We start from the raw sequence: 24,669 nt of genomic DNA on the forward strand, positions 1-24,669 counted from the left end.
TTTTATCCAAAATATACCCACCGTATCTATGTGAAGTAATCAGGCCTCTTAATCCAAGTCTATGATCATAGTTTTACACATGGGATTGGTAAGTTTGAAGAAACAAAAAAGAAAAAACAGACCAAACTATCAACCAACACTTGTAACATTAAGACTGGACAGACCTGCCACAATGAGGGGAAAAAATAGGAGAAAAAAGGAAAGAATTTGTGTGTTTGGCTCCCATTCAGGTCAGAGCTGTCTCTCTTACTCACTCCCTTCCTTTTCACTCTCGCCTGTTCCCCTTCCTTTCTTCCTCTTAACTTCCCCTCTCCCACTCACATCTGGAGGTTATCTGGTGTGGCTGTGTGACTCCTCGCCTGCTATGGGACAGCCTGTGTTTGGACTGGACGTCAGACTTCAGTGCGTTTCAGCAAACGTTGGTCGGAAGGGGTAAAGTAGTAGAACCAGAATGTTTCCTTTGCAGACTTTACTGCTGCATGTTTTATTGATGGCTGTTATGTTATATGGAGCTTAGTCTGAGCTGTGTCAGCCTCATTCATCCTCGCATGACAATTTTGGCATGTGTATTTGATTCGATTCAGATTACTTAACAGCTCAGCCTCTTCACAACCTTTGCTCAGTTGAGAAAGAGCAGAAGAGCATGAAAACAAGATGATGACTTTTATGCTCAGCATCAAATAAAGACTGTTCTTGCTTCAAGCTTTTAAATTATAGGGTAACATGAGAGTACTGTAGACTTGAAGGGTTTAAACTCCTCTCTGACCCCTGGATGGTATGATGTTTTTATTCTAGCTATGTTCAACAGTGTACAATAAGTGCTAGTGTTGGAAAAGGCTCAGGCTTTTATTTTTCATTTGCTGTGGGTGTATGCATGCTGCTGTGAGCATTTTCTGTGTGCGAGTGCACCGATGTGTGTCTTTGCCATAGTCCCTCTGCTAGTTATTACTGTGCGACAAGCAGAAAAGGCTCTTCTGATGGATGGCTTTCAGAAGTTCACCCTGAGAGCTGCCTTGAGTGCCCATTTGGAATATTTCTATCAGTACTGGTGAAGATTGGAGGGCTTTTTCCAGCCTTTACCAAAATACTAGCCTCACACAAACACTGCTGTCCTTGTGCTTGTCAAATAATTTTCAAAGGTTAGATTCATAGTGTTTGATTTAATTTACAGATTTGACTTTCTAAAAATGGTTGATTTGTCTATGTTTTTTTTTTTTTATTTGCAGTTGGTGAAGACTGAAGCTTCAGGCACAGCAGAGAGAGGGGACATAGAGCCGGCTGTCTTTTGTTATTGGGCTGGTGCGTAAACAATGCAAACCCTCTAGCAGTACAATATTTTTTAATGGAATAAAACTGATTTTTTTCCTATTCACTGGTTAGAAATGGCCCTATGGAGATGGACCATAGTTGGTGGACTGAAAAGATTTGAATTTAAATGATACATACGTGTGTGTTTTGCTACTTTTTCTTATTACTCTTCCATAAGGTGGGGGCACGTTGTTTTTTTTAATAGGCCAGAGTCAACAGATACAAAATATCCTGAATTTGAGTCTCTTTTATAGTTCAAAAACCCGTGATCCTACGCTTCCCATAATGCCACTCAAAAGTGTCATTACATCCTTCCTGCCTGGTTAATGCCAACATCTTTCAAACTCCACGCCCCCAATTGTAGCACAGACTTTCTCTTATTTGTAATTTGCAAACATTTGTCTTCAAGCCAAACCTGAGACTACTCAGCCATCTAAGAAATGTTACTCAGCTTTTCCTACAGAGCCCCAGGTGGGTCATATTATACAAGAAATACCGATGTGGAAAAGTGTGCAAGCAAAGGGATAAACCAATAGAATACAGATACATAAATCGAGAGCCAGATTGATAAACTGTACCTAAAAAGCACTTTTGGAGGAGCATTTATTTAAGTTGTATTCATGGGAAGAATTGTGACACGGATCTCTGAACTTCAGAATAACATTTTTGCCAAATGCTAATTGGAGCATGCTAACATGTTGATGTTAAGCAGGTGTAATGTTTAACATTTTCAGATTGAACATGCCCCAGGTGTGTCTTTCCTTTTCTCAACGTACCTTTGCCATAAGCACACCTTCCAGATGGCCAATGGATTCCACACCAACCTTTCTGACAGTTAAACAGTCTTGTTTTGCCACTGTGCTTGCCCACAGTGGGAATTGTTGCGTCTCTGTAAATCATTTTACAAAGAGGATGGTCTAGATCTGCTCCAAATGAAAAGTGCCCTGAGATAACTTCTGTTATGATTTGGCGCAATATAAATAAAATTGAATTGACCTGAAGCCTCAGAGCCTTGGGGCATGGCTATGCTGTGGCAGAGGTGCGTTGGGAATAGTAAAGACACATGCCAGATACATACTTCAGAAACCTCCCTACAAAATGTCCCCTAAATTTCAATCTACGCACACAGATTTCCATGCCAATATTTCTTTTTATGATTTCACCCCTGTTGGGCTCTGTATCCACCAGAGCCACAGAGGACATTATGTTTTCACAGACTGAGTAGTGCTCCCTGTGACTCATACATGATTTTGATGTATAAAATACTGTAAAACTTAAAGTAATAGCCCAGGCTTTTATTTGCTAAAATAAGTGGATTAATTTTTATGAATAACCCGTTTAGATTAATTTGAGTGGTGGACCCTTACGGACTAAAGGAATATAAATAATCGAGGGCTGGACACATTTTCTGACTTTAATACAAAGGTAGTGAGTCACCACTTTTTTCCCGTCTCTCTTATTATCATGTCAGTTAATCTGATTGAATTGTACTTTGGTGCTAATTGTTTCAATAAAATGAACTAAACGATTTACTTGTGATGAATCTAACCGATGTTCGATGTGTAGCCTGTCTGTATTGACAAAAGAACATATTTTTTGTATGCATAATCTAAGCAGCTTAAAACCAGCTCAAGCAGTGACCCAGTGGCCTTTAAGGGGTTTTATACATCCAGAGAACTTCTATCAAAAAATACCAGGCTTCTAATTGAAACCTGTATTTATTTATCAGAACGTGGAGCCATACCAGGCTGGTAGAAGTGACAGGCGTCTAATTGGGACTCTGATTTTAATAAGTTTTACAGTATGTGTGGAGTCCCTATAAAGTAACTATATACAGCTTTTGGCCTTAAAGCCAATAGGTAGTGAACACAGGGAATTTACAATAAAAAAACAGTATGTTTAGCCCTGTTTTAGAAAATGCCTTCCTGCTGCTCACTAAATGTGATGTTTCTCTAGCTTGCTGCTGCTGTTAAGAACCTCAGCTGTCTCAAATTGAGTTTTTAAAATGTCAACAGTGAGCTGGGAGGAAAGATCAACATTTTGGGATACTATAACAAAACCAGGGAGTGTGTTTTCAACTATGTCTGTTACAGAGTTTAGCTGCTACAGTTGACTTGCTGACTTAGTTTTCACTCTTGATGAATCTCTGAATCTCTTGGGCCTCGACAGAAGTTCATATCAGTCTTGGTATTCATCGTATTGCATGTTACCTTTTCTCCAGACATATTGGAGCTGCTTGTTTCACTTACCATCGGACTAACTTAATGGTAACTTAACTTAACCGAGCTTGCTGAGGATTAAAATGCGGATGTGTCATACCTCGATCCTGATTGCTGCATCAAAACGACTGCTGTGAAACCAGATGTGTGATAATGTTACCTCAATAAGGTACACGGACATCTTTTTGCCCCCACAAGACACTTTACCACTGCAAGATCAAAAATCTGTCAAATATATCAGCTTACATTAAGATCATGTGGAACGATGCTGTAAATGGGACTGTCAGTCGGTCCAACACTTTGGTCCAGACTGAATATCCCATATCTCTATGGGATGGATTGCCATGTAGTTTGGTACACACATTCATGGTTCCTAGAGGATGAGTCCCAATGACTTTGACGATCCTCCGAATGATTGATTTTGGATTTGAGTGAAATATTAAAATAGTGAAACTATTTGATGAATTGCAATAAAATCCTTTATGTTCCACAAATGATGAAACTTTTTGATCACTTCATCTAGCGCCATTATCAGGTAAAAATTTTATTTTGACCAACACTTTGGTTTTATGACTAAATACCCGCAAAACTGATGAAAAGACATTTGTATCAGCCTCAAACTTTGTGTTAAAAAGCAAATGTAAGCATATGTGCTTCTGTGATTTTAGGCCTCAGGTGACTGAACAAGTGGACAACCTGAATAAATTAGTGACAGACTTACCATGTGACCTCCTTGCATGTGCAGGTCTTTTTCGTGGAATAACCTTTGACACAGTTTGTGAGTAATCTTCTTTCAGTCATTAAAAATGAATTGAGGGAGGTGTGACATGTAACACAATTATATGAATTTGACATTTAAGATAGTGTTGCCTTCCTAAGATCATACATGGTAAAAGATTTGAACTTAAAGAAGAAGAAATTAAACAAAATGATCTGATCTGTAGAAAACTGCCGATCATTTTTATTATCTGGTTCTGCAGTTGGCCTCACTATGAAGTGTATGCAGCCCACAACTTTGCTGTGGTTGGGTCACTCCCAGCAGTCTCAGCGCTCTCATCAGTGTCATTTTCAGCTGCAACAGGCAGCTGTTTTCATTAAATAAGCTCAAATCCCGCTGTACACTACCTGCTCAGCACCAAACAGCAGACAGACAAAGATAGCAGCTAGCTGGAAAACAGAGAGGAACATTTAGCAGTTAATGAGCCAGATAATTTTCTCTCTGGTGGAGAGCAATCCTCATTTCCAGGAATAACACACTCTGTGACCTGATGTTTTTAACTTTACTGTCCATGTGCTTGTGCAACAGGTGAGTCAGCAGTGGATATGGCCTTTCCAAAGCATTCCATCCTGCAGGCCCTGAGTGTTCTGCTCTTGGCCTGGGTGTTGGTGCGTTGCCAGGCCCCTCTCGAACCGGAGAAAGAGGAGGAGGAAGAGATCGAAGTCTCAACAGTGGTGAAAAAACCTGAGTCGATCGAATGTCCGCCAGAGTGCAGCTGTACGTCAGACGGGGCAGTAGACTGCGCTGGAGTCGACCTCAAGGAGTTCCCCTCCGAGCTTTCTGGCAATACCCGCCAGCTATCTTTACAGGTCTTTCACACAACTGCACACACACATAGATGTTTACAGCAATACACATCCACATTTTACCAGTGTAACACTCTAATGAGCCTTTGTATTTACCGTCTGTTGTTTACTGTGTTGTCCCCTGATGCCAGAACAATAAAATTGAGGAGATAACAGTGGAGCACATTTCCCATCTGCATCAGCTTGAGACTCTCAACCTTCAGAACAACTGGCTTACTACAGATGGTAAACACTGAAAAACAATCTAAACATCTAGCAGAAACCTGGTGTACGGTGGGGGAGTAGATTACCAACATGTTTGCAAGGTTGTTTTATGGGACAAACTGGGCTGTTGAATTCCTTCTTGTCCTGTGCAGCTGTGGGTCTGTGTTGCTTTGCTCTGTGCCAAGTTATAGCCCTTAATTGTCTGGTCAATTGAGAGCAATTTTAGTTTGATATGTAGTTATTCTGCCTGGGATGTTTTTGAAAGGAGAGTCGTTGTTTGTTGTGTGTCACTACTGAGTTTTACTTATTCTTACTGTAGCAAAATCTTTTCTAAATATACCCAACAGTTGTAAAGGAAATACAGTTTGTTCTGTCAAGCGTTACTCAATTCAGCTGTTCCTACGGTAAAACACCAGGCTTTGCTCTTAGCCAATAGTCACTTCCAGGAAGTGGAGGGCAATTGATGGGTACATCAGAATCATTTTCATAGGATGCAAAGGTGTGATGTTGCTCTAGATCAAGTTCTGCAAAGTGATACGCTCTCTGGTTCTTGTTAGCATTGGTAAATTCTTTGTTTGCCTTTAAACAAAAGGCAGTTTAAAGTTCTGGGTCTGCCATGCACAATAGCATCCAAAATTAACATTAAATTGAAAAACAGACATCAAACCTTTTGCTAAGAACTCTTTGCTCCTTCTAGCTAAGCGTTTGTTTGTTTGTTTCTGCTAAAAGGTGTGGCTGAGTGCCAGTTAGCTAACATTGCTGCAAAGATGAACAGATTGGTGGAACTTTTGTGGCAACTGCTGGCTTCTGTTTCATTTGCTAAAGTTCTATCTAAGCTCTAACTGCAGCTTCCCAAATCATTGTCAACTGAACATTTTATTGTAATATATATATATATATATACGTATCCCCAATTGGTACATTACATGCAAAAGGCCACAGTGCCACATTGGAAAATATTTTATTTTAGTTAAGACCAAATGGTGACATAGTGTATGTATAAAAAAGCAATGATTAGATGTTTTACAACAATCACTTTAATACATCTTTAAACAGGGATCATTTCTCCTAAAATCCACTTGAGGGTTCCTGGAGGATTGCCTGGACTGTGTGATATGGCCAAAAATGTAACTGCGACAAAAAATGTCACGATAAATCACGATAAATGTCAAATAATTATTTCTTTCAAGTTTAAAGGCTGATTTTTGCTCCTGAGTGAAAGTTGAAGAAACCAGATGGTTAGTTGTGGTTTTAAACTATTTGTTATGGTCAGAACAAACACTTGATGCCAAACAACTGATCACTTAACAAATCTCAGGTTGAACCTTCAAAACAATTATAATGATAAAATCTTTTTTTTAAACAAATATGTATGAGTAAAATTAAGTCAAATCTTTTTTCAGTCCCTTTTCCTCAACAAAATAAATATCACAATAGAGCAAATAAGGGCTCATTTGTTTGTGGTTCAAATTAATTCAATAAAACATTTATCGAACATTTATTGCACATTTGTTATATTGTTATTGAGGAAAATTATTTCACAATAATTATCATTATTGTTTTATTGCCCAGCCATACCTGCTGTAGTCCAGCCGACTATTGATAACCTCTTCTTCAGCATCTTCTTCCCATCTGGCTCAAAAAAGCCAGTGTTTTTGAAATATGCTTTCTGTCATTCTCAGATACGACAAGTCTCAGGATTCGAACCAGGGCTGACTAGGGTTTAGTGTTCATTAACTAAAGTATTAGACCAGAGCAGGTGGCTGGTCCACATCTTTTATCCACCCCCAGAAGATTAGATTTTCACTATATGTACGAATTAATCTTTTAACAATGAACAGGGGGTAGACATGAATCAGCAGTGATGTACTGCACAGTATGTTATAGTTTTGAAAGCCACAGAATCAATAATGATGCCATACTTCTTTTGCAAATATGTGGTTGCTGAGCTATTAGCCTTATAAACAGTGCTTATAGAGACCTGGTTTTGAAGCAGTATGTTAACATCACTGTGTTATCAGCAGTGATGTGATCGCTCACTGATGTGTGTTTGGACAGTGAAACCACTGCTCAGCTTTGAATAAAAAGAATGAACTCCAGTCACTGACAACAAATCCCTGAGCTAAACTAAATGAAACATTTCAATTAAATTAGCCAAGTGATATGTCATTTCCCTGCGATGGACTGGCGACCTGTCCAGGGTGTACCCCGCCTTTTGCCCGATGTCAGCTGGGATTGGCTCCAGCCCCCCGCGACCCTGTACAAGGGATAATGCGGTTGACGATGGATGGATGGATGGATGATATGTAATTTCCTAGATACATTGAATTGCAATTCAGTATGTTTTTCTCTTTACAGGCCTTGAAGATGAAGGTTTTGAGATGCTTGAACAGCTGGCTTATTTATATTTGGCAAATAACAAGGTGAGTCATACACCAGGCTTTGAAATGTTTGTTCTCAACACTGACCTCAAATCTGCAATGACAAGTTGATCTTTGTTTTGCGTCCATTTCACAATCATGTTAGTCTATTCTATTTTATTCTATTCTGCTACACTGACACAGTGCCAGCTGGCAGAGAGGGGTGGCGGTCTCCTCTAATACACTCTGTGCGAGCTTATGCTTGTAATCACTTCCAGTATGGCTGTGCCAGCTGGTCAGAGCTAAAATGTTACTGACCCTTTTGGACACGAGAGTGAGAGAGAAAGGATGGACAGATTTGTTTGTGGCCTCACAGGGATGAATAGGCAAACAGGATACAGGAAGAATAGGGGATTTTTAAGTGCTCACTAAGCCTCAAAGACACCCATGCTGCTTTAATCCATGAACCATGTTATAAAGGAGAGAGCTCTAAATGAACATCTAATCTCACCAGTGCTTCCCGGATTTCTATATTCTCTGCTATTCTGCACAATGTAGTGCTCATTCTGGTATGAAAAGACAGACTGGTGTTGTCAAAACAAATATTCAGAACGTAAGACAAATCCAACGAGTTTTGATACCTAAACCACAAAATTGGTTCTTTGTCATCACAAAAACTGAACTGAGCGTTTTGTCTGCCGCCTCTGTGGAAACTAAAACTAGTTGGTTAAGGTAATGGGAAGTTTGTGATCATGCATGGTTAAAAACAAGATTAAGAGTCTACAGCCACCCTATAGCTCTATGAGGGTATACCTATGCGGCAGTGCTTTGCTCTAAATGCTAAACTTCAGACATTAGCATACTGATATACTCACATGATAAAAGGTTTACCATGGTCACCATTTTAGTTTCCTGTGTAAGCATGCTAACATTTGCTAATTAGCGCTACTAACTATCTAACACAAAGTCAGCTGAGGATGGAATGTCATTAGTTTTGTAGGAATTTTGAAATGGAAAATTTTTATCTGATGATGTCACAAGCTGAGAGGTCATGGCATCACCAAAGTTAGCCAGATTTCTGGGAATTTATCCAGTAGTTGCTGAGACATTTCACAATGAACCATTAATGTCAACCTGCTGGTGGCACTAGGTGAAAAGATCAATAACAGCATCACTCTACTTCCATCTTTGCCTCTGAGAGAGAACATTCATCATTCTCACATCCACTAGAGGTCACTTGTCAGGAAAATAAACACAGCTTATTTTAATGCTATTTTTCTGGTGACCAACCACATCCTCCCTGCATCAATGGAATCAAATGTTCGTAATGTCTTGTGCTTGCAGCTCACTGGAGCACCAAAAGTCTTACCACCTTCTTTGGTCAGCGCTGACTTTGCTGCTAATCAGCTTACAAGGATCTACCCGTATACATTTGGCCATAAACCAAAACTGAGGTATGAATGTGTGTGTTTGTGTAAATTTACTCCCTGTTCCTGGAATAATGTCCATTTGTAACTAGCAATGTCCCTTGACCATGACTCCCAGGTCTGTGTATCTCCATAACAACAAGCTGACTGATGCAGGACTTCCTGATCATATGTTCAATGGTTCTGACAACCTGGAGATCATCACTATGTCGAGCAACTTCCTTCGCGTTGTCCCGAGGAACCTACCCTCCTCCCTTTACCGTCTTCATCTGAAGGTCCAGCACCTGTTATGTTTGCATTTAGATGTTAGGTGAATGACATACATCTTGTTTTTTCAATTCATTAAAAAGGTTAAGATTATAACATAAGGATTGCTACTATTGTTACAGAGTAACAAGCTGGAGAAAATCCCAGCGGGAGCCTTTGACAACTTGCAAAACCTCAGAGAGCTGTATCTTCAGAACAACCTCCTCAGCAATGAGGGCATGGACAACGAGACTTTCAGGTGGACAAAAATCCTCAGCGGTTAACATATTCTAACATGTTCTTGCCATTGCCAAGTGTAAAAGAGTCTTGATTATAATTGCATTTATGTGTTTTCAAGTATGTGACAAGAGCATCCACTTCACAAAGACTATGTGAATTCTCTTGTTGCACAATTAGTGCGCAAACACACTGTCCAATACCAGAGAACTGATTTAATGACTTCCTCTCCCTCTCTCCTGGCAGCCAACTGAGCAGCCTGGAGTGTCTGGACTTGTCAAATAACAACCTGAGCGTCGTCCCCACGGGTCTCCCTCGCAATCTAGTGCTGCTACACCTGGAGAAGAACTCCATCCGCAGTATCCCTGGAGATGCTCTGACTTCTGTCCGAAACCTCGAGTACTTGCTCCTCCACAATAACAAGCTCCGCTCACGGTCCATCCACCCAACTGCCTTCCAGGTACATTCTTTTTTCATTTTATATTCTTTTGGTCTTTTACAGAATAACTCAACTGTGTAAAAACACGGACATTTCATTTTGTATTTTTTATTGGAAGTAGATACTGGAAGAGATGATATGCTCAACCGCTTTGACAAAGACATTTTGACCTATTGCAGAACAATGCATCACCTTTTGAATCTTACATTTACATTTTCACAAGGGCTTGAAGAAGCTGCACACTCTCCACATGTACAATAACTTGCTGGAGCGGGTTCCCAGGGGCTTGCCTCGGCGGGCCAAGACCCTAATGTTACTCCACAACTCCATTTCCGAAATTGGCCGCAACGACATGGTCCTGCTGTACACCCTGACCGAGCTCAACCTCAGCTACAACAAGTTGACCAGCGCCAAGCTGCACCGCGAGGCCTTCAGGAAGATGCGTTTATTGGAAACCCTGGATCTGTCAGGGAACAGCCTTCACTCGATGCCCCTGGGTCTTCCTCGCAGCCTGCAGGTGCTCAAAATCAAGAACAACCAGCTGAACTCCATACCAGACGGCGCACTGACGGGCATGGAGAAGCTACAAAAGCTCATCCTGGGCAACAACATGCTGAAACTGAATTCAGTCTACCAGGGAGCCTGGATGGAGCTTAGTGCTCTCACAGTGAGTGAGGGGAGGGGAAGAAACATAATAGTTAAAAATATTTTGAAGCCCTTGTTCACCACAGGCACTTAACAACCTGTAACCTAGGCTTTTAAGATTCTTGTGAGGCTTTGAAATGAGGCTCTTCCTTGTGCTTCCTCATGTTTCACAAACTGGGCCATTCGCATGTATACCATTAAAAGGGAAAAAGGGATCAGGCTGTCGTTGTCATGTGAGTGAAGTGAACAGTGGAACCAGTGGTGCTGATTTTGTTAAAGTGTTTGTGAACATACAGAAGATATAACACAAACAGAGAATCCTGGGAACTGCTGATGCTGGCACAAGCCGGTCAGTGGCACAAAAAAAGCGTTGGTTTGGTTTGCTCCATTGCGTGCATTGCAATCCTTTATTTTTCCGTAAGCTTGTGTAATTTATCACTTTTTTCCCTGCACTGTTTTTTTAAATTTCGTTTCACATTTCTGCCAGCCACATGCTTACATCGTCCTTGTTGTGATGCGATGACACATCTGCTCGACCAGTCATAATTGACCTGGAACCTGGAATGTGCATTTTGGTGCCAGGGAGTATGTTGTCTCTGTATTTACTGGGTTGAGCCTCTAAATACATGAAACAGGGTTGTTGGTAGAGTATTAGGCATTTGGCACCTTTGAGGCCACAAGGGTCCAGGGCACATTAAGAGGATTAGTCTGTATTAAGTGGAAGCAAATTAATTCATGCTTCCTTATCCTTCCTCTGTGTTCTTCGGAATATGGGTAACAGTTCTGCATGTACAGGAGGTGTTGATAGCGGCATGTATGTACGGGAGATAGATTCATAAGCAGCCCAGTCAATTCAGGTCGAGGCAAGTACATGGGTTTGCAGTGCTGAACAATCTCATCACCTTTAATGATGTTTAAATGCTTCCCTTGTGATCACTGTATGGTAAGTTTCACTTCCTAAGTAGTGTCAAAATTGTGTTCCAGGAACCTACACCCAAAACGGATGGAGAACAGTAGATGGCTGCATTTTAAATTTTGTTTTGTTAGGTTTCTGCATTGGAAAGGGGATATTAGTTAGTTAATACACTAATAAAGCATATTTCTGTATGATTCATCACATAGATCAGTGAAAATGTTTCATTATGTTCATTATACATTATGCTTCTTGTGATGTTAGACACTAGACCTGTCTGGCAACCAGCTGTCACACATCCCCTCAGACCTGCCTGAGTCTCTGGAGTACCTCTACCTGCAAAGTAACCGCATCTCCAGTGTTCCTGCTTCAGCATTTGAAGGCACTCCAAATATCAAAGGCATCTTCCTCCGGTAAGGGACACAAAAACCCATTTCTTATCAAGCAGGAGATTGTAGCTCATGTTTGTGGTAATTGTCAGTCCTTGATTTTCTTCCCAAATAACTCAACGGGTGTTAGATCCTTGTCAACACTCCATTCATCCTCCATGATTGTTTTCACAAGCTGCAGGACACATGCAGAAGGGGATTGTGGACCTCTGGTGGGTGGCTCCTTGCATATGTTTCTTTTCCATTTGGATTGATCTCCACTCAGGAAATGATTATGCAAGTGCGAAAGAGGAATAGATGTTGGGAAATTGTTGCTTTTGTTTATACTCCTCTGCAAGTCTCTAAGGGACAGCTACAATCGGGTAGACATAAACCAGTGTTCCTTCCCCTTTTTAAAACCATATTTTTTACAGTCAGTTCTGAGTGAGAGTAGGGACAATGTAAAGGTTTGGATTTCTATTCTTTTTATTCACAGTGCATAAAACTCACAATCTTTGAAAGGAGTGCTGAATGTATGAAAGTAGTGTCGGACTCCGCAAATTGCTGCTGGTGGTAGCTTCATAATTATCTCACCCACAAGAGTGGTTTCAGTCTTCTAATTCAAAGTGTTTTTTACAAAATGTCAAACTAATTATTCAGTTTTGTAACACTGCCCTAACCCAAACCTGATATTACAGATGTTGAAATGTTAGTTTTAAACTTTTAAACCTTACTTTTAACTGTCAAAATTTACTTTCAGTCTTACAAATGATAGATTTAGTGTTAGATGAAGGATATTTTACCTCATAAATGTAAACCTTGTGATGATCTTTTATACAAATATCCCTTGTGTCCTGGTCTGTTACTAATCAACACTGCCTGTTTGTTTGACAGTCGGACTGGCCTTCATTTAGCAGAATACTGCAGTGTGGTATCTAATCTCTCCATCTCCTCTAACTTGTGTGCATTCAGCAAATTTTCCACTTTGGTTTATTTCACATAGGGCAGGCTTATATCCACATGCACTGCGGCTGAAAGCAGTCAGACAGCAGAGTAAAGAGATTTTGGCCAAGCATTTTCAAGGCTTTTGTTCTGTTTGGTTTTTAGTCTGACCTCAACCTAGCTGCTTTATGGCTCGTGTTGACAGGCCTTGACCCCTTTCCAGGCTATTGTGCCCTTCATGTTGTTCATAACAGCTGCTGCCACATTTTATGTATTTTTTTTTTACGAAAATCCCCCTACAGATGGGAGCCTTTGACCTGAGCATATTTAGAGTCACTGGAATGCCTGCATCACTGGGGGAAGTGGAAATAGGATCCATGTGTGTTGCAACATATGCAAGCCTTTCCTGAGTAGATGCAGTTGATTTATGTTTCGGAAGTGCTTTAATGTAAAGTGAGTAAAACACCTGTGACTGTGTTTGATCAACTCAAAACAAGTTCAGTGTGACATGTGCTCAACAAATGGGTCCCACTAAACTGCTCCCTGAGTGGACAGAAGCTGTCAGATGCCTCATCCACCAGACAGATGTGATATTTTAATTTCTGTCTATTAACCATCTCCTCGGCACATGAGGATTTTGCTTTTGACCTCTGAAAGCCCAGTCATCAAAAGGCTAACTGTCATGTGAAAGAAAACACTTCACAAACTTGTCTCTCTCTGTTTTTTCCTTTTAAGGTTTAACCGCCTCTCTGTGAACTCTGTAGATGAGAGCTCTTTCGCACACCTGTCCAACTTGCAAGTGTTGGACATCGGCACAGGAAACACCGACCCCCACTTTAAAAGAGAGGAGACGGAGGGTGATAAGATGATGGAGGAGAAACAGGAAACATAAGACCTGTTCAAAAAAACTGACATTGGACTGCATTGTGTCAAGGACAGAACAAGCTTTTAAAAGGAAATGAACCTGTGAATGTCATTTCCCAGGTCCATTATGTATTGTGCTGAATGACAGAGTGACAGTTTCTCACAAAGTGACTACACCCCTCACATTTTTGTAACTATTTGATTATATCTTTTCATGTATTCAGTGTAAATTTGCTGTCCCCTCAAAATAACGCATCACACAGCCATTAGTGGGGACAGCAAATTTACTGCTGTACACTCACTACTTTAAATTGTAGCAAAGTGTCATTTCTTCAGTGTTTTCACATGAAAAGATATAATCAAATATTTACAAAAATGTTTGGGGTGTACTCACTTTTGTGAGATACTGTACATATTTCTGGTGCAGGATACCGGATGAAGTTGCTTTAATTTCCATTTTTTGGGCTGGTTAGTATTGCATATCTTTATATCTGAGCTTTAATATTTGTTTTTGACTGTTGACATGCAAGATTTAATTGTGATTTTGTGCTTTTTTTCTAAAAAAAATGTATTCACAAAAGTCAATGTGAATTTCCCCATGTAAATATTTCAGAATCAATACAAAAAAAGGACAGATGTTGTTCACACTGCTTTATGTCATTTTGTTAATGGCTGCCTTGTGTCCCCAGCTTGAAAAAGTGATACTAGAAATACTGTGAAACAATTTGTGTTTTTAACACCAAGTTCTCATTGGAACCAACAAAGCCTAAGAAATCTCAAGCTGTTGAAGGAAACACTGCAACAAGTACTCTCAATAATTTCATTGTTGATTCTCTTATATTTCCAAGTAATTGATTTATCTCTGTACTGTCAAAATGTAAAAAATTGCAAATACTCATCACAAGCCTCAATTTATTTTTCAGTTTGCTTGTTCTGTTGTACTGCGGAACACAAAATTTGATCATGAGTTAAGTATTTGTGTTGGATGATACTGCCCGCGATTTTGTTGGGAATGTTCCAGAAAAGTGCCAGTGCCCACTGAGGTACTGCAATGACATCAACACCCTTGGAAAGCAGTAATCTACCTACAATGTGGATGACTTGATCATCTTTTTTATATTATTCTTTTGCCATGTGCTTGTGAATTAACTATTCCAAAACATAAAAGCAATTTCGACATATCTGAAGCTTCAATCCATGCTGCTGCTGCTACTTCAGTCCATTCCTGTTTTGTTTTTTTAAATGGCAAATATTTTTATATGACATTGAAAATACTCATCCTATTACACTCACTATATTGCTATGAATACAGTGTCACTTTCACATACAGCAGTATAGTATTGTCACATGTACATGTCATTGAACACAGCAATAAATTATTTGAAAAGGCTGAAAAGACTGTTTGTTTCCTAAAATTCACCAGAATGTCTTCTCCCACACAGGGCATGTCACTGCTTATACATATATAATATAATATATATAAGCCAGATACAGTTATATAGAAAAAATACATCTCTGAATACAATCTGTTATCATGAGAAAAATGTTGGTTGACAAAATGACAAAATATATGTAGGCTAGTATTGGATTAGAGTAAATTGAAGCCTTTATGTGACAAATGTGAAATGTACCATAAAGAAATTGCACATGAGAACATTCAGGTTTCAGGGATAGGTTCTGTTTTTAACAAGCCTATCTTAATAAAATACTCACACGCCTCTTGATCACACTGGCCATAAAGCAATGCCTTCCTACTCAGGGCCCGTGAATATATTGCTAGCAGGCTAAATCTTACTATACAGTTGGTACCTGTGAGGTGAATAATCAGAGGCTGCTCAAATACCGAGCTGTCAAATTCACGCAAACAATGTTAGATCAAAATTTGCATTGTTCTGTCTGATCAGACATGAACAAATAAGGGACAAAATCCACAGATCTCATTCCACGCAAAAGTGATTTCTAAAGTTCAATGTTGGCTAATTTAAGCAGCTTAGCAAGGAAACATTATCCAGTGATTTACTGTAGGCCTATAGTATATTTTAGTGTCAGAAAAAAAGATGAAAGTAGATTGTACTAGATTGTCTGCTGTCAAGCCCAAAATGTGATATTTTGCATTTTATATAGATATTAATAGAGCTGGATATGGCACCACCACTCATGCTGCAATGAAAAAATCTGGCAGTCCAAAAAGCGTTTTCCACACAGACCACCATTCTAAAAGAGATCTTTGTATAACTGTTTACAGAACACCACCTACAAAAAAGGTCAAATTATTACTGTTTGCATTATGAATTCTTAATCCATGGAGGTTTTTAGATTTGTAAAACTTTCCCAGAGCCTAAAAAAAGAGAGAATTTTTATTTACGTGACATCATCCTAATGTAAAGTCCACAGGCCTAGCAGGAGAAACACTATTTCACATGTGCAGTGGGCTGTACAGTGTGGAAGCAAATGCAGATGCGACAATTTTGGGGGGGCATTTGTGTTCAGCAAGCAATTTTTTATTCAAGTCAGTGGGTGCTATCTTTGAGTTCTGGATCTGGTTCTTGTAATACATCCATGACCTCCTCACTTTATGGAAACAGGGCGGCCTTCATGTAGGCCAGAATTCTTAACAAAGCAGCCGGTATGTAAGACAAAAGCCTGTAATAAAGAACACAGTGGCAACACGTATCTGTTCATGAAGTTGAAACCAAAATGCTGGCCCTCAGGTAAGCATAGTGATCACCAGCCGTGCTGCTATGTTTCCTCTCACTGCAGCACAGCAACCTGGACATCATCAGTATCTGAGCAGAGAGGGATGAAGGATCACCTAAAACAGGTTGACGTGTTAAAACGCTACTTATGTTATTCCTTACATTGTGTGTGAAGCCAATAACTGCACTTTATCAAGACTGAAGTCCAGGAACCGGATTGTGTGATTAGTTCCTGCCACTGCACGCAGAGTCAATACCTGTACTTTATCGTGACCAAGTCCAATTCACTGCTGGCACAAAACTGGGTGGTAAATTTTTCTTTCTCTCTTCCTATACTAACATCCACACACACACACATGCTTTGCACACATCCACAGCCTAAACTCCAGCCATGCTCCACGCCATTTTGGTGTATGTGCATGTTGGTTCCTAACCCCTTTGGCTGAAGAAGCTTTGCGGGTCTGCCTGCCATTTTGGATCATCGCTGATCCACCCATGTGGTCATGTCCGCCATTCAGATGATAGGGACGTGACGTTTTTGATCATTGATCTGTGCTGAAGTAAATGAATCCTATTGTACCTTGAAGGAGTAGTTGCCTGTGGTTATTTTATTTGTTTATTGTACTGTAATAACAGCTGCTTGTGATTGTTAGTGCTCAGATTCACACCTCACTGTCCACCCTATTAATGTAAAATAGTGTTTCAATATTGGCATTTATAGGTGGGCAAACCCCTTTATTGGTTATTGGTCCCTTTTTGTAATATTAATAACTTTATTCATGTTTCTAAATATCTTTGATATTTTGCTAATAACCAAACCTGCCCCAGCACACTATATTTGTCAATCACTTAATGGCCAGTGTGGACAGGAGGAATTAGTACATTGACCAAATAAGTCTTTCCACATACAGTACATGGTAAAATGAGTATTGTATTAAGACAGACCTGGAAAGATCCAAGCCTAACCTTCAACTGAATGACTTCAGTGCATAATGGTGGAAAGTTATATCAACTAATACAGCTGTAAGTTCATGAGTTGTAGATTTAGAATAATCAGAGGTTGTTTGATATATTGCAAGTAGTAGCAAATTCCAGTCAACCAACAAACAAGGACCACTTGGTTTATGTTGAATTACCAGTGGTTGTTTTAGGCTGTTCAAGTGCCAGGAAAGTTTAATGTAATCAAGTGCTCCTGAGGCTGTTCAAATACTTGAAACCGTATAAATCTCTATTTTGTCTGCTTAATAAAGTTATACCATGACTACAAGGAAAGTTAAAGCTTCTGCTCTTCAGTCCTGTCTTCACATCACTGTCAGCACCACCAGCTTTGTTAAGGCAAAATTAAACAACGTGGGCATTTCTCTTTGCCTCCTGATCATTTAGCTCAAACCAGACACTTGTCTCTGATATGACGCAAACGACTGGTTGCTTGCAGCAGTACAAAATATAATAAACACGTCATCTTATCATGTTACACATGGGCAAAAAACTCATAAAAAATGTAGATATCAAATAGAAATCAGTTAATCAATGCAAGTACTCACACCTGTGGTCAGAGTCTGGGAGATTAGGTGCGAGCTCACCCTGAAGGTCCACACCAAGGATGAGTTTCATCTTGTCTTGTCTTACAGAAAGTATTTCACTGCTATAATGACAATAAACCAACAGCTTCCCCACTAAGAGGGTTACCTCTTAGTTATTAGGACATCTGGTCACCAATGGGTTTTGACCCCTTAATAAGTTGATAGATGAAGAGGAGCCGTGCTGTCCTCCCACCTGTACAGGTGTCCTTTGCTCCGAGGTTCTGATCAGCACATCTACACAGACAACCCATCAAACTCCAGGAGGAGGCTATACGTTGGTCTCAAGACCATTCATGTCGACGGCGCATTGTTCTTTGCTTTTCTTGAGCTGCCTTGGCGGAATCTGAGGCTTCTTCCTCTCTGAAGCCGGCCGGACGCCCTCCTCCAGCTGCATCAGTCGGGCCACGTCGGAAGGAATAGGCTCGTGTTTCACCCCTGCAGAAGGAGGCTGGTAGTTGCCGTTGTTGTGACAGTTCGTCAGAGGTGGATTGTTCATTGGGGGTTTGGCCTCACAGATCAAAGGCACCTGTGCAGCGACAGGGTCACACGAAGGGAAGCAAGAAAAATTGTCAGAGAGGACATGGAAAAAGGATTCACCTTGTTGAAAGGAGCTGGATAGTTACTGACAGCAGAAATGTGTGTCCTTTCCGCCATAATGACAAAATGTTGACGTGTAATTTTGTCACAGTTGTGAAAAAGAAGCCACAAATAAAACTCACCCCATCTCCCTCTTTCATGAAGTCTTTCCTACAGATGTGTGCCATGATGCCTGTGGCCAAAGCATCCCCCATTACATTCACCATGGTGCGGAATCTGTCTCTGTAGAGAAAAGCATTTGGGAGAGAAGATGAATGAGTTGAACTAAAATCTGAAATATTTGGCCAAATGAAGAAGAGTTGAAGAAGATGGGGCTCCGGTGTTTTTGCCCCAGTAGGATAAGTTTGGATGTGTTAGACAAAAGTCTTGGAGGTAAACACACATGCTACTTACAAGGCCCAGTCCACTGCAATGATAAGAGTGATGTCATCGGTTGGCAACCCGACGGATGTGAGCACTATCACCATGGTGACCAGTCCGGCTTGAGGTATCCCTGCTGCACCAATACTGGCTGCAGTGGCTGTAATACTGGAGATTTAGAGAAACCTGGTGTCATCTAAAAAACACAAACCTTAACAACTGTATGTGATGTACCAACTGAAGAAAAATAATGTGATTCCTGTGGGTCATCTTGAGACTAAAATGAAAGAAGATCACAAGGGAATGCTATTTTCAGTCCTTGTTTTCCACAAAGTCTATCTCCACTCATCTTTTTAATTTAAATGGTCTATCCATCTATTTAACTTTATCCTTGTACTCTAATTTTCCTTGCTAGACATTTATTAATACCTAGTTGTCTTTAAATGTCAAGCAATTTTGCCAAGGAATCTGCCTGATGCATAGTCAAGATAAAGTCACTATATATACAGCATTTGAAAAATATTGACTTTAGCTGCTTTAATGGTAGTGGTTGACCAGACCAGTATCCTAGGAATTATGTCCATATTGGATGATTCGTGTCCCAACATTGACTTTTTTTAACTGTATATTTGCTGAGCTAACAGGTCTCAAAATCAACACGTGCAAAGTCAGTGATATCAAATAATCCAAAACCTCCAGCACCAGTTATAATAATAGGTGTGCCACTTGGATTTATTAATCAGAATCAGAATCAGAATCAGAAGGAGCTTTATTGCCAAGTAGTGTTTTACACATACGAGGAATTTGCTGTGGTGATAAGGTGCTACACGTAGACAAACATACAGTCGACATAAATAAATGTAGAAATATATAAATATGGAATAGAAGAACAACGTTGCAGATATATACATGTGCATTATTCTGGGTAAGAACTATTTAGGGAATTTTATCAGCAAAGCCCTGGGTGCATTTTCCCAACTCTTCAACATCTGGAATCCCAAACAATATCTACAAACAAAGGTCCATCTATATACGAGTTACGTTATGTCCTTCCTGTTCTACATTGAATGGCAGCGAGAGACCAAAGCTGATATATAAAAGAATGAGGCATTCCACAATGGATGCCTGAGAAGGTTATGTGGCATATTCTGTATCAACAAGATCTCAACCTTGTAATTATACAGAAAAGCAAAAGCAAGAACACGATCCCAGATATAAGGCAGAGGTGACTGCAATAGCTGGGCCATGTTCTTTCTTTGGAGACATCCCAAAGGTTGCGATGAGATGGACTCCTCAAAGGCAAAGGAAAACCTGGAAGACTGAAAATTACTTGAAACAGAACTCTGGAGGAGGTGGCCAAGATGAACCTTTTTTGAGGGGACACTCAACACAAGGATAGGGAACAATAGAAGGAGTTCATTGAGGCCCTATGTCGTAAAAGGTGTAAAAGAGGAGAGTAAGTAGAGTAGTAAAGTTTTGTTAACTGTAATCATGATCTGTCCCTAACCGTAACCAAGTGTTTTAGTTGCCTAAACTCAGAAGTTTCTTTAAAAAGTCCAATAATTGTAATGTTTACTTTCTTTTTTATATGATACAGCATCACCATATCAGTCTAATGCCGCAATTGCAGTTACAAATGATACAAAGTCACAAAATGCTACGCTTGCTAGAAATTCAGGTTTGGGGTTCAGGTGTTTTGTATTTCCTGTTTTATTTTATTGAATCCTGTGTTTGGTCATCCTCTGTTTCCTGCTTTACTTTGTTACTTACCTTTCTTCTCGTTTCTGATTGCTTCACTTTCTGCCCTTCATTTGATTGTTGCCTCCGCCACCTCCTTCTTTGCATATTTATATATATGCTTGTTTTTGTATGTTTAGACTTTGACTTGTCTCTTCTTCGCGTTAGCCTATTTTCCCCCTGTGTTGGATTATTAATAAACCTTCTAAAAACTGAGTCTGTCCAGCTTGGTGTCCGGCTTTTTGAGTCCCTGTTCCCTGCTTAATCATGACAAATAGTGTTTACAATGAGGACATCCTTCAGAGTTTTGTCGAAAGCTGGAAGAGGGATGAAATTTGACTGAGACCCTGTCTGATCATCATTAAAAAATGAAAATGACTTGTAATAATAGATTATGATGGAATTTTTACAACCCTGTTGAAATGACGGACAACAAGAAAGTCTAACGCAGTCGTTCATTGAAAGCCATTGTAACGTAATCCTGAGACTACAGGATCGTCCAATATCAACCCTCGTGTCTAGAGTTAGGTCCTGAGCAGATAGCAAATCACTTCAATGCCTCCTATTCCGCTCTTATCCCCAGGGTCATACCCAGCAACACTGAGATGTCACATGTCATCAGAATAATTTTAAGGGGACATTCATACAACACAATCCACATGTTGGGAACTACATGTTGATGTTCGTCTGATTTCTGGTGCAGATCCAGAGGCTGAGACTGGGATGATCACTCTAATCACAGTATGATGGTGAGAGATGGTGAGGAGGAGGTTGGGGTCAGAGGTCCAGCAGTAGCGTGACTGGGATATGGTGGGTTATCAAGGCCACATGGCTCTTTTCAGAGCGAGATAAGCCGATAGTTTCAATCTACAGTTGCTATATGAAATGATATAGAAAAACACACAGTGGCTAACATAGGGTAAACATAGGGCAACTGTTAGACAGAACACAAAATTTGTTGGTACAGGTGCATCTAAATATTTAATTCAGAGATTCAATCATCACAACACAATAGTAAATAACTTGTCACTGAATGCACAAGGCATTCTAGAAACCGAATATGCGCCATTAGTATTCATGCCAGCCAAACAATGTGGGAGTCTCACTGGCAATTCACAGAGTTGTGTGTTTTCCTCGGAGCATTAAAACACTGACAAATTTTCTTTGTGTGCATTAGCAAAAATGTCTAATGGAAAGATCAGAGACAAGAGTCAATGGACTAAGTTCAAGATTCATTCTCCGGCATATCAAAATTTCAGAACTATTCCACAATATTTTTGTAATTCAGGACAGGACAGGGTGAAACACACTGTGGATCATTGTTTGCTTGACACTTAAAGCTGCAGTCAACAATTGAACATACAATGCAAAACTTTCCGCGTCTCACTCTGCTGCTTGTATCACTCTGCTGGGCCACTTCCATATCCCACAAGTTCCTACAGCAGCAGAAGGAGCTGACTGGCCAGTGAAACCTCATCCTGCGTAGGGCTCGCTCTCCACGTTGAGAGCCTCGCCTAGACCCCGGCCCCTCACGCTTCACCTCATTTTCTCAAAGACGCTCCTCCAACGTGAATGAGAGCATACGTGAGGAGGTGGATTACACAGTGTGTGCGTGAGCAGTGACTGACACTGCGTTACGGACTCCTCCTGTCTCTGATTGGTTGTTTTGAGTCGGTCGTGGTGGATTTTTGTAAATAGCATAAGGAGCAGTGGGAGGAGCAAAGATCAAAGATTATCTGTCTCATGTGCTACTGTCATGGTATGCAGTGACAGTTTCAGCAAATATTAAAAAATGTTATTTTTATTAAAGTAAATACCGAACCTTTAAACACAATGTAGCCTGTCTATGATTGGGGCAGACAATTAGTGTACTACAGCGGATGAAAACATCATGGGTCAAGTAATTAAGGAAACAAGAAGAAAGGGTGTTATCCTGGATATTCTTTCTATTCTGACTCTCTCTACTTAATGCCAAACTATATTAACTGTTATAACAGTTGATGAAAAAGATGTTGTACAGGCCTGGGATGACTTTATACTCCCAGCTGTGGGTTCCACCTGAAGATAATGTGTCTGCCCAAGGTAAGACATTTATCAATGTATTCTCCCTGCTTCTACTTTTGAGATTATGTTGGATCAGCCATCTTCTGTATCTCCTTGTGAATCACCTGAATCCACTTCTTAGCCTGGTCTCAGGCTATCTTCACTACTTATTTGAAGTTTTTAAGCAACATTATTTTCGCCTGAAATATTCAAACAGTGGGTTCTGCTGCTCATCAACGACCTTCGATATGTTTACTGTGATTTCTTGGATTGCTTAATGAAGGACAGGACCTTGCTAGCAATTGCTGACTCTTCTGCATGTGCTTTAAGACTGGGCAAGCTCACCCTTGTTTGTTGTTTGATTTGTTACAATTTTGATTTGATGGCACATTGTCAGAATGACTCAAAACAATTGATGCTCATATAACAGCATGACTAAAACATGAAAGAACCTCAGATCCATCATCAGTCTTGACTTCCACACTCTGCTTATGTGTCAAGTTTAACACTAGCATTTTTGGCTGTGGGTTAGAGGTAGAGCAGGTCATCCACTAATCAGAAGGTTGGTGGTTCAGTCCCCAGGTCCTCCAGTCTGCATGATGAAGTGTCCTTGAGCAAGATACTGAACCCCACATTGTGAGTGTGTGTGAATGATTAGTATCTTCCTGATGAGCGCTATCTTCCTAGATCTTCAACTGTTCATGTCAGAAAATCACAGACATTTGAAAAAAGTCTGAGTGGACATTTTAAAAACCAGAGACATATATGGGATAATGTACTTCTACTATTCAGTGTAAAGGATTTTTTTGTTGTTGTATATCCCACTGATATCTTTAGCATGTTAATGATCTTAGAAGCACAGATGGTGTGTTGCACGGTCCACTAACCTGATGGTAATGATCTGGCCAAAGTCCAGCTCGTAATTATTAACTTGTGCGATGAATATTGCTGCCACAGCCTCGTAGAGAGCGGTGCCGTCCATATTGATGGTGGCGCCCACAGGAAGCACAAAACGGATGATGCGGCGGTCAATGTGGTTGTTCTCTAGGAGGCACTTGAAGGTTATAGGCAATGTGGCAGAGCTGAGGAAGACAGAGAACATGACAGAGAGCTCAGAACATTCAAAGGTCAGGCAGATGCTTTTTGATGATCTGAGCTGACTGGTCACTGCAGCAGGCGGTTACTCTGGCCATGGTTTGGCTAAAACAAAGAAACACTAAATACCAGCACCACAAGGTAAATACACACTGCCTACTCCAGTCTGCCACACAAGCATGGATTCTTTTCACATGTAATGTGAAAAAAATGTAACAGACCAGTTTTTTTTGTTGTTTTAACTAATTCACATCAAATCACATAACTTTACATTGCTGAGGAGCATTTTCCAAAGCACGATGTGTGTTTCAGATTTTCAGTTAGTTGTTTTCCTACCCTCCAGGCAGTCACTGGTTTTATTCATTTCTGTATGGGTTGAAAGTGAAACCAAACCGAAATTTAACACACTGAACTGTGGTAACTGCTAAATTGAACATGCAAAAACATCGATACTGTCATTAAAATTCACAAGTCCAGTTCTATCACACACTAACAAAAACATGTGCATGCATACATGCAGACCTAAACAACCAATGGATAAGTGCCAATCGAATCAAACGCATGGAATGCTCATTTACATTCCATCTCTTCCCACACACACCAGATGTTTTCTGATCTCCCAACATCCCTTTGGGCTTTTCGTGGTAATATTCCAGTAAATGGATAGGAAAGGAAATGTGGTGCAGAGATATTTAAGTTTGATTCACACATGAGAAAATAAACTGATGTTTTCTTTTTACACATCAATTTAAACAACATTTTAATTAATTAAGTTTGTTTTCTCTGCAGTAATTTCCTTTAC

General features: G+C 40.1%; 2 protein-coding genes across 4 annotated transcripts in view; one reads left to right on the forward strand and one right to left on the reverse strand.

Moving 5' to 3' along the window:
- Positions 1-274: 274 nt before the first annotated feature.
- Positions 275-14,034, forward strand: podn (podocan). 3 transcript variants are annotated; one of them, XM_038716812.1, is made up of 12 exons: positions 275-402; positions 1,227-1,299; positions 4,834-5,114; positions 5,243-5,336; positions 7,674-7,738; positions 9,020-9,129; positions 9,221-9,377; positions 9,492-9,607; positions 9,832-10,045; positions 10,248-10,691; positions 11,847-11,995; positions 13,628-14,032. In XM_038716812.1, the coding sequence occupies exons 3-12, from the start codon at positions 4,851-4,853 to the stop codon at positions 13,782-13,784; spliced, it is 1,770 nt and encodes a 589-aa protein (XP_038572740.1). In that variant the 5' UTR covers positions 275-402; positions 1,227-1,299; positions 4,834-4,850; the 3' UTR covers positions 13,785-14,032. The 3 variants fall into 3 exon arrangements, with proteins under 3 accessions (XP_038572740.1, XP_038572739.1, XP_038572738.1); XM_038716811.1 differs by having other exon boundaries at positions 288-432; XM_038716810.1 differs by lacking the exons at positions 275-402; positions 1,227-1,299 and adding an exon at positions 4,161-4,305 and having other exon boundaries at positions 13,628-14,034.
- A 4,064-nt stretch (positions 14,035-18,098) lies between these two features.
- The window catches only part of slc1a7b (solute carrier family 1 member 7b), a 42,697-nt gene continuing 36,126 nt past the window's right edge, over positions 18,099-24,669 (reverse strand). Inside the window, exons 8-11 of the mRNA XM_038716813.1 lie at positions 23,660-23,854; positions 19,026-19,160; positions 18,755-18,854; positions 18,099-18,561 (exon numbers count right to left, since the gene is read on the reverse strand). Of these exons, the coding sequence (XP_038572741.1) occupies positions 18,304-18,561; positions 18,755-18,854; positions 19,026-19,160; positions 23,660-23,854 (688 nt within the window). The 3' untranslated portion in view covers positions 18,099-18,303. The remainder of the gene's footprint in view (positions 18,562-18,754; positions 18,855-19,025; positions 19,161-23,659; positions 23,855-24,669) is intronic.

The sequence above is a fragment of the Micropterus salmoides genome, unplaced genomic scaffold, assembly GCF_014851395.1.
Source record: "Micropterus salmoides isolate LMB-PRFRI ecotype aquatic unplaced genomic scaffold, ASM1485139v1 Ms_hic_scaffold_13, whole genome shotgun sequence".
Classification (NCBI taxonomy): domain Eukaryota; kingdom Metazoa; phylum Chordata; class Actinopteri; order Centrarchiformes; family Centrarchidae; genus Micropterus; species Micropterus salmoides.